The sequence below is a fragment of the Physeter macrocephalus genome, chromosome 9 (assembly GCF_002837175.3).
Source record: "Physeter macrocephalus isolate SW-GA chromosome 9, ASM283717v5, whole genome shotgun sequence".
In the NCBI taxonomy this organism is placed as follows: domain Eukaryota; kingdom Metazoa; phylum Chordata; class Mammalia; order Artiodactyla; family Physeteridae; genus Physeter; species Physeter macrocephalus.
In genome coordinates this window covers 34589253-34599456 of record NC_041222.1, presented here as the reverse complement: position 1 = coordinate 34599456, position 10204 = coordinate 34589253, and the positions used below count along the sequence as shown (strand labels likewise).

General features: G+C 40.8%; 1 protein-coding gene across 1 annotated transcript; it reads right to left on the bottom strand.

Annotated features, from left to right (window-relative positions):
• Positions 1-1113: 1113 nt before the first annotated feature.
• LOC102993165 (grpE protein homolog 2, mitochondrial-like) lies at positions 1114-2637 on the bottom strand. Its single transcript, XM_055086919.1, has 2 exons — positions 2621-2637; positions 1114-1810 (listed from the first exon to the last, which is right to left on the bottom strand). Exons 1-2 carry the CDS (start codon positions 2635-2637, stop codon positions 1114-1116), a joined length of 714 nt encoding a protein of 237 aa, XP_054942894.1.
• Between the last annotated feature and the right edge of the window lie 7567 nt (positions 2638-10204).

Sequence of the window (10204 nt, the reverse complement as noted above, 5' to 3'; positions counted from 1 at the left end):
GGTCATTAGCTGTTGGTGCTGCCTCAATTTCCCTGAAATGATTGTATACCTAGGGAGGCTGCAAATAATTTGAAGATAATTCAACAAAGAAAGCACAAGGTTTCTTGGCCATACTTGCTTGAAAGGGACCTGATATCTTGATTTCTTGCTAGTCCCTGCCTTCCAAGCCTTGCCTTGTAAATGGGATTTGAAAAGGGACAATGAGTGTGAATATGAAGTCTATCTGGCAGGAACTACAAGGACAAAAGATGGCTAAAAGAAAAATAAAATAAAAACGGGAAGTCTGAAAATCTATGTGCATAAAAATCAACCCAAATGATTTAAATGCATACAACTATAAAGCTTTATCATTTAAGTACCCAAATGTTAAACCAATCCTTACCATCTCCTTTTCCCACAAATACAAGATTCTATACAATTCCTATTATAGGGACCATTAGTAATGAACATTTAGTTAAAAATAAACATATACTCATTTCCACCTTTAAGAAAGATTTTGGATTGAAAGTCATCAGAGTACCAGTTTAAAAATAATTTTCTTAAACATATTTTGATAAGACCACAGGAACACTTGTCACATCGTTCAAATTCCCAATGGCAAGACTTCTGATGAGACCAAACAGGTCACACGAAATCAACAGAGCATCTTAGAAATAAAGCCAATATGACTAAATCCAAGACAGATCACATGAAGTACTTCACCACGTACAATACGAACCTAGTTTAATAAATAAAGGAATCACAGGTGACTGCTTATAGGGACCATTAGTAATGAACATTTAGTTAAAAATAAACATATACTCATTTCCACCTTTAAGAAAGATTTTGGATTGAAAGTCATCAGAGTACCAGTTTAAAAATAATTTTCTTAAACATATTTTGATAAGACCACAGGAACACTTGTCACATCGTTCAAATTCCCAATGGCAAGACTTCTGATGAGACCAAACAGGTCACACGAAATCAACAGAGCATCTTAGAAATAAAGCCAATATGACTAAATCGAAGACAGATCACATGAAGTACTTCATGTACAATACGAACCTAGTTTAATAAATAAAGGAATCACAGGTGACTGCACTCTGGGAGAACATTCAGTTCCTCTGGGCCCATTCATAGTCTTCTGTGAGACCCTACCACCAGTTCCACCTGGGCGAGTCTAATGGCGCGGCCATGAAGCTTGTAGCCATCCTGCCTTACTGATGCCACAGTGCCAGGCTGTACCCCAACACCAGCTGGCACATGACAGATGAGTTCATGCTCATGAGGGTCATATTTGTCACCAACTGGTGTCAGCTTCTCCAGGCCATGTTTGGCAAACAGACTTTTCAGCTTTGTTTCTAAAAATGACAAGCCTCGGAAGATCTTCTCCAGAGTCAGCTTCCGGTCCCCAGGCTCTGTTTCTTCAGAAATACACTCTGTAGTCTTCTCCAAAATGTCTGCCACCTCCACCAAATCCTTACAGAAACACTGAATTCCAACTATCTTGGCATCTTCTACGCATCTCTGGGTTCGCCTTCTTACATTTTCACCATCAGTTACAGCTCTCTGGTATCTCACTGTGAAACCCTGTACTTCCTTCTCCAGTTTAACAGCTTTTAGCTTCAAGGCTCGCTCTGCAAGAGAGGGCCCAAGTTCATCAGGAGGGTCCTCGGGATTGCAGTCTTCACCCGCGGTCCTCTGGGTGACAGTGCTGAAAGGATGCAGCCATCCCCTGCCATATGACACGGCACTCGAGGCCAGGAGAGGCTGCATCCACCACCAGACAGCCCACAGGGACCTGGTAGCCGTGTTCCCCAACTCGGCTGACCTGTCAGTTGATTATTAAAAGCCAACTTGTCAGAAAAATCTGTACTTGTATCAAGATTACATCCTTGAACCCAAAGAAATACAAACAATAAGTATATTGCTAATAAGGCCAGTCATCCTAGCACTGGCACTGTAGAATTTAGAGAGCAAAGGAATCCTGGTAAATGACTACATAAACTAAAAGACTTCTATTCAGTCTGCGTGTTGTTTGTTTCTGTTTAGATGATTTATTTAAGAGTGACATGGTTTCCCTCTGGCCATTGTCTTTATTTTCTTTGGCTCTTTAATCATTACGTGTGCCATGCACCACCTAGGACCCTGAAGTCATTAAGTGCCTTATAAGCAACTAGTTCCAAATGACCTGCTTGCCAGTGCAAACATGTCTGACAGGTTTAGTGACCACCCAACTCGCATATAAGGGGCTGAACCAGCCAGGCACAGGCTCTTCTCCAGTGGTACACACACAACCAAGTCCAGGGTTATTTCTGATTTGAAATCCTGACTTGGGCTGCAAGGCTATCTTCCAAACTACCCTGACAAATGCCGTCAGTCAATTCATGCCTTTTTTCCTTCTTGCACAGATGTTTATTGGGGTCTACAGCTGGGATCATAGAAATGAGTAAGACTCATTCTCTTTCTTGAGGAGCTTCCAGTCTGCAGGGAGACAGGTGTATTGTTATATTTACAACATGCCCTAAAAGTACTTAGATGTGGACCACAGGCTTCAGGATCACAAAAGAGGGGAGCTCTTTAGGATAGAGAATATTTTCTCTGTTACAAATATTTTCTTAATGAGTACACTAGTGTTTACCTCCCTTTCTTGGACATAGTCCTAACTCAGGATACTTCTAAATAAAACTAAAAATTATTTTCTACTAATAAGGACCTACTGTGTAGCACAGGGAACTCTACTCAATACTCTGTAATGGCCTATATGGGAAAAGAATCTAAAAAAAGAGTGGATATATGTATATGTATAACTGATCCACTTTGCTGTACACCTGAAACTAACACAACATTGTAAATCAACTATACTCCAAAAAATTTTTTTTCAATTAATTTTTAGCTCTATGTGCTATATAACTTTAATATGACTAAAATTTTCCCTACTTTCCGTTTGGAAATTGTTGTAATGTAGATAAAATTTGAAAGAATTCTATAATGAACCCCTGTAAATGCTTCACCGAGATTCACCCATTGTGAACATTTCCCCCATGTTTGTTTTATCTTCTCTCACTCTCTCAAAATATATATTTGCTAAACTACTTGAAAATAAGTTGCAGTTATCATGGCACTTCTCCCCTAAATAATTCAATTAATGTTGCCTGAGAATTAGGACATTTTCCTACAAAAACCCTATATGATTATCACAGCTAAGAAATTTAACAATGCCATAATATAATTTAATGTACAATACACATTCAATTTTACCCAGTTGCCTCAAAAATATATTTTATAGCTTTTAAAAGATATCTAAGATATAATCAAGGCTTATGCACTGCCGTTGGTTTTTATCTTCTTAGTCTCTAATCTAGAGCCATCTTCCTGCCTTTTGTTGTTTTTCACACTATTGAATTTTTGACAAGTTCAGGTCACTTGTAGAATATCCCACAGCTTCAATTTATCTGAGGTTCTTCATTATTTGATTCTAGTTTAAAAATATTGGCAAGAACACTACAGGTCATTTGGGCAGTTCTTATTTCATTATATTAGCAGGTATGCAGTGGGAATACGATTTAAATTTTAAACTCATACATTTAAAACAAACCAAAAACAGGAAAACAGTTGATTTATTTTCTGATTGATGAGAAGATCCTGTGATTTAAGGCCTTACAATTAAAAGTGTGGTCAGCAGGCTTTCTTAGAAATTAAAAGCCCCAGGCCCCTCCCCAGATCTATTGAATCAAAATTTGCATTTTAACAAGATTCCCAGGTGATTCGTATGCACGTTAAAGTGTGAGAAGGACCAATTTAAGATATTAACTGGAGGACGGGCATCTGGCATACTGGCTTTATCCAAATCAAAGGTTTATTTGTGGCAGACACTCTTAGGACATAATATCCATTTCTTCTTTTTCCTAACAGGAAAAAATTGTACCTAGCTAAAAAGCTACATTTTCAATCTCTCTCGAAGTTAGAAGTTGCCATGTGACACAGTTCTGGCCAATGAGAGGGAAATGAAATTCCCGGGGGAAGGTTTTAGAAAACAGCTTGGATTCACCCGGCACGCACATTTCGTCCTTCCCTTTCTTTCTTCCCTGTTCAGAGATACGAAAGTAGAGGTGGAGATGCTATTGGTGACTGTGAAGCTTCAAACCGCAGGCTAAGGATGACTGCGTGGCAAGCGCCTTGAGGAGCCCTGGTCTGCCTACCTCCGCACCTCTTTCATGCAGGTAAAATGAAGCCTCTGGTTTAAGTCACTGTTTAATTGAATTTCCTGTTATTCATAGTCAAACTGAATCCCTAACTGATAATGCTGTTTGAAGAATTTTTTTTTATATAAATTTATTTATTTTATTTATTTTTGGCCTCGTTGGGTCATTGCTGCTGCGCGTGGGCTCTCCCTAGCTTTGGCAGCGGGGGTCACTCTTCATAGCGGTTCGCGGGCTTCTCATTGCGGTGGCTTCTCTTGTGGAGCACGGGCTCTAGGCCCGCGGGCTTCAGTAACTGTGGCTCGCGGGCCCTAGAGCGCAGGCTCAGTAGTTGTGGCGCACGGGCTTAGTTGCTCTGCGGCATGTGGGACCTTCCCGGACTAGGGCTCGAACCCGTGTGCCCTGCGTTGGCAGGCGGATTCTTAACCACTACGCCACCAGGGAAGCCCTGAAGAACTTCTTGATGGGAGATTTTGAGGAACCGCTGGTGGATAGAGTCGCAGAGAGGTGGATTCTTTCTTGTTTTTTTGCTTTGTTTTTGGTTTTGTCCATTAAGAGAGACTGAAATGTGCAATGTATTCCCTTCCCGTTTGTGAAGGAACAGCTAGGCCTCCTCCAGAGGACTGTCATTAGGGAGACAGATTTCTGCTGCAAGAGCATTTTCATTGAAATTTTGGTTCCACAGATAGGCAGTGATACACACATTTTACTGCATGTGAAGACTATCTCCTACTAACAGAAAAGGTATGAATCGAGGACTTGCCTTGCCCTATGTTACAAAAGTTTTTCCTCCTCATGTGACAGTAATTCTAGTCCCCTTTGGTGGCTCACTCACTATCTCTGTTAATTTCCTTCGACTTTACCGTGGAAAAGGAAATGTATGCATGTGTATGTGTGTGCATGTGTTCATTATGGTGTATGCCTTTCCAAATTGTTAAGCATCTCGTTCCAAAAATAATTTGAAATAGTTTACATCTCAGCTTTCATCACCATTTAGGACTGACCTTTGCCCAGAAGAATATTTAATCTCTAGTACTTGGCTTCTTCTGCGCCAGGTATAATTCATTCCTGCTTGGATGTAACGAGTTCTCACTCCATCTTTGAAACCCCTCCCCCACCCCATAATTGCACTCAGCAGAAGAGTTAAATATTTGTTGAATGAATCTATTTGTTAAACATTTATTAAGCACTCTATTTGCAAGGACTGCATCTGGCCACAGAGGTTGGCAAACTTTTCTATAAAGGGCCGGATAGTAAATATTTTGGCTTCATGAGTCAAGAGACAAAACTGAGCATATTACCAAGGTCGTATTACCTTTATTTGACCATTTAAAATGTAACCATTTAAAAATGTAAAAACTACCTTACTTTATGCCGTATACAAAATGTAACTCAAAATCAAAGACTTAAATGTAAGAGCTAAAACTATAATATTTTTATGCGACTGATGCCCTACGTACTGTGCTAACAAGGCACCTTAAAACTATAATATTTTTAGAAGAAAACATAGGTGTACCACTTCATGAATCTGGATTAAGCAATGGTCTTTTAGATATAATACCAAAAAGCAAGAACAACAGAAGAAAAAAAATGAATGACTTACATTTCACCAAAATTAAAAATTTTTATGCATCAAAGGAAATTATTAAGAAAGTAAAAAGGCAGTCTGTGGAGTGGAAGAAAGTGTTTGCAAATCATATGTCTGATAAGTGTTTAATACCCAGAATATATAAAGAACTCCTGGGCTTCCCTGGTGGCGCAGTGGTTGAGAGTCCGCCTGCCGATGCAGGGGACACGGGCTCGTGCCCCGGTCCGGGAAGATCCCACGTGCCGCGGAGCGGCTGGGCCCGTGAGCCATGGCCGCTGAGCCTGCGCGTCCGGAGCCTGGGCTCCACAACGGGAGAGGCCACAACAGTGAGAGGCCCGCGTAACGCAAAAAAAAAAAAAGAACTCCTGCAAGTCAACACAAAAATGCAAATAACCCAATTACGATTTTTAAATGGCAAAAGGACTTAAGTAGACATTTCTCCAAAGAAGATATACAAAAGTTTGAAAAGATGCTCAACATCATTAGTCATTAGGAAAATGCAAATCAAAACCATAATGAGATACCACTTCACATCTACTAAGCTAGGTATAATTTTTTAAGGGAACGTAAGTGTTGGCAAGGACGTGGAGAAATTGGAACCCTCATGCCTTGCTGGTAGACTAAAACGGAGCAACCTCTGTGGAAGACAGATTAGCGATTAATCAAAAAGTGAAACAAAGAATTGCCTTAGGATCCAGCAATTTCAGTCCTATGACCCAAGATTCCTAAGTGACATGTAAACACTTTGCAAAGCCGTTTCAAGTTCATTCATCTCCTTTGGTTCTTCTAACACCTGAGGTTTGGTGGTTCCAGCCCTTACTCTGCCAATCTCCCACATCCCTATTAGGCACTCTTGTCGTGTTGTCCAGCCTCATGAAGGGGGCCGCTCAGTACACAGTAGGCTTTGCTATTCGAACAAATGTGTCGGGCCTTGGCTAAAGTCAAGGACACTCTCAGTGCTGGAAGGAGTTTCTTCATGATACAGCCAAATGCCGAGGACCAGATCCAGAGAAAATAAATGAACAGGAAAGGCTGTTATGCATTAATGTGATCAAACTGCATGATTTATTTGCTTAATGTTTGCTGAAAAAGAATATGGCATTTAACCATTCCCTTCTACTCAGATCTTACGTGGATCCTTTTAAAGTCAACCAATGGGATAATTTAACAAAGAGGTCTTTTTATTTCTACTTGCTACTATTCATGTAAAAATTAATCAAGAAAAAGCTGTAACACCAGTAACCAAAGACCACATACTGTACAACTTTATTTGTATGAAAAGTCCAGAATAGGCAAATCCAGGGAGACAGAAAGTAGATTAGTGCTTGCCAGGGGCTGGAGAGAGGGAAGGTGGGGAGTGACAGCTAATAGGTACAGGTTTCTTTTGGAGGTTATGAAATGTTCTGAAATTAGATTATGGTGATGATTGCACAATGCCGTAAATACACTAAAAACCACTGAATTGTGTACTTTAAACAGTGAATTTTTTGCCTTGTAAATTATATCTCAGTGAAGCCATTACATAGGAACCATCACTCTTCTGTTTCCTAACTCCACTTTCTAATGTTAATAGGAAACACAAATACTTTTATTTAATATCAAAAAAGGGCCATTCATTATACTATTTATCCAAACAATACTATTAGGTAAGCATTATTATTATCCTATGGTACAGAAGAAGAAACCCAGGCTCCAAGAGATTGTATCATTTGCTCAGCGTTACATAGCTACCTAGGAGGTTGTATACCGAGGAATTAAATCCAGATCTTTCAGGTCCTGATCCCAAAGATTTGGGCTTAAAATTTTGGTATATTCTTTGATTATTTGTTTTGTTGTTGTTATGGTATATATGGTAAAGACTGTTTACTGAAAACAGGCAGACACTTCCTGGTTTCTGGAATATTCTGAAATAATGTCTTGATGAAGCAGTTATTTATCACGTCTTCTATAACTACCCTATCAAATGCTCTTTGTGGGTGGCTGAATGGCAGGATCACTTCCCTAGAGACTAGGGGGATAAAACGACAGAAACTCCTCTGCACCCGCCAGCTTTTTACACCACCCAGTGCAGCTGTCTATGTGAAAGCCAGCCTGTGGACTTGTGTGTCTGCCTGAGCTCATAGCTCTGGGCACCCGGTTTGGATAAAATTATGCTCTGAAGGTCTTTTTGAGCTGGACATTTTGTCCAGGCTCTGCCTACATTGGAAACTCTCACGATTTCCCTGTTTCAAAGATTAGCTTCTTTGGAAATCACTGGAGGGACTCCGCTACAGTGTACATTTAAATGTGCTGGTTCTCTTTTTCTTCCTGAAAAATACAGACTTGGATTAACAGGATGTAAGACGCACTGTTTGGCGGAATGTAAAATGTCTTAAATCTCCCCATATTTGGCAATGCAGTGTTCTCTCTCTCTTCCTCTCTCCTTTAGCAGATTTCCAATTGCACTTCATAGATGGATGTCAGCTGGTCCTTTTTTCCTGTTATGTAAACTTGAGAATGATTATTTGGACTATGTTTCAAACCATTCTTCCTTGAACTTCAACCGCCAAACACTGTTAAAATGCACTAGAAACTCTAACTGTAATTCTTTACCAGAGTTTAGAAACACCACTTGACACTTTTCAATGCCAGCAATTCCCTTTCTCTGTCTATAGATCTTCAGACATTTAAAAGCTCCGTTCTTCCTCTGTATGCCTTGACTCTCTTTCATTGCCTCATTGTTGGCCAGTAATCCAGCTTTGCTTTCAATGAGAGAGGGAGAAAAAGAGAAAGGTGAGCCAGAAAAAAGGTGTGAACCCAGAAACTCAGGAGATTTTTTTTTTTTTTAAATAGAGTTCATGCTAGTGAAAGACTGGAAAGAGGCTTAACCAGTGTCAACCAGTATCCACCAGTGAGGAGACTTCAAGTGCAAGCCACCCAGTGGCTGCTGAATACAGAATGTTCATTCAAGCACTAGTTACTAAGCCAAAGATTTGAGGAGTGAGGTGGGGGGGGCAGGGGGAGGAGGTTTGGGGGCTAAGAATAGTTTGATGTATTTGTTATCACTGAATATCCCTCCCCCAACACCATTTATTTTGCATAATGAATATTTCCAGAGAGACAATTCACGCTTATGGTTGTATCCAGTATTCCCTAGCACGTTTCCGTGTGAGCATGATTTCTTGAAAACACTGTAGACAGATTTAGCAGGCATCACGCTCTGTGTCCCCTGGGATTATGTTTTGATGGCTGTTTTTGGTGTATACAAACAGGTATAAGAATACATGGGGCTTCCCTGGTGGCGCAGTGGTTGCGAGTCCGCCTGCCGATGCAGGGGACACGGGCTCGTGCTCCGGTCCGGGAAGATCCCACGTGCCGCGGAGCGGCTGGGCCCGTGAGCCATGGCCGCTGAGCCTGCGCGTCCGGAGCCTGTGCTCCACAACGGGAGAGGCCACAACAGTGAGAGGCCCGCGTACCGCACCAAAAAAAAAAAAAAAAAAAAAAAAAAAAGAATACAGACCCTTTGCGGCTTCAGGAGGTAAAAGTCGTTTGCAAATTGACAGTGGAGAGATTCTGAGAACAAAGTGTTTCAGATTTCCCACACGATTGCCGTTGAATATGTCTTCTCCTGATACTGAGCGAACATTGTAAATTGCCAGCTGTCAATGTATTGTCAACCAAGGTTGACAATACATTCAGACAGGAATATGTTTAATATCCCTATAGAATTTTAACAAAAGTGACTTTGGTTCTCTGCTCTTCTTACACAACTAAACAAATTTGGTATTTGAATGTTATTTCCTTTCCTACCATAGTAACCAAAGCAATTGTCAAATAAAAGAGACCAGGGGATAAATACAGAAAACTAATGGAATTACAGAGGGTAGAGCTCTTTTATTTTAGAAATGAGGAAACTGAAGCCAAGAGAGGTAAGGCGATTTGCCTAGGGTCACAAACATTAGTCGTGTCCATGGAGGGGGCGTCATGTTCATTTGATTGTGTGACTGATCACTAGAGTCTCATACAGAGGCAACTTGGTCTTTGATGCCATCTGAAGTGGATTCACTCAAACCAATGGCCACCTGTGTCCATGCAGAGCCTTGGATAATGAGGAGAGGAAAGTGTGTTATGTTCCCAGTAACAGTGGGAGAACTAAGGAAGAAGGCCAGGCAGTACCCCAGAATGGCAAAGAGGGGATAGGGAGCAGGCCAGTAGATGCCAACAAGGTCTCCTGGACCACAGTCCACATAGCAGCCATCACGTGGTCCCTCAAAATATAGGATGTTAGGAAAATGCTAAAAAGTCAAGGAAGGCTTTAGGTCAGTGGCTCTCAACTTTGGCTGCACTTGAGAATCACCTGCGGAGCTTTTGAAAACTGGATACCCAGGCTAAACCCCAAACCAATTTCATCAGTGTTTTCAATGGTGGTCCCAATTTATATGCAAAATTGAGGACA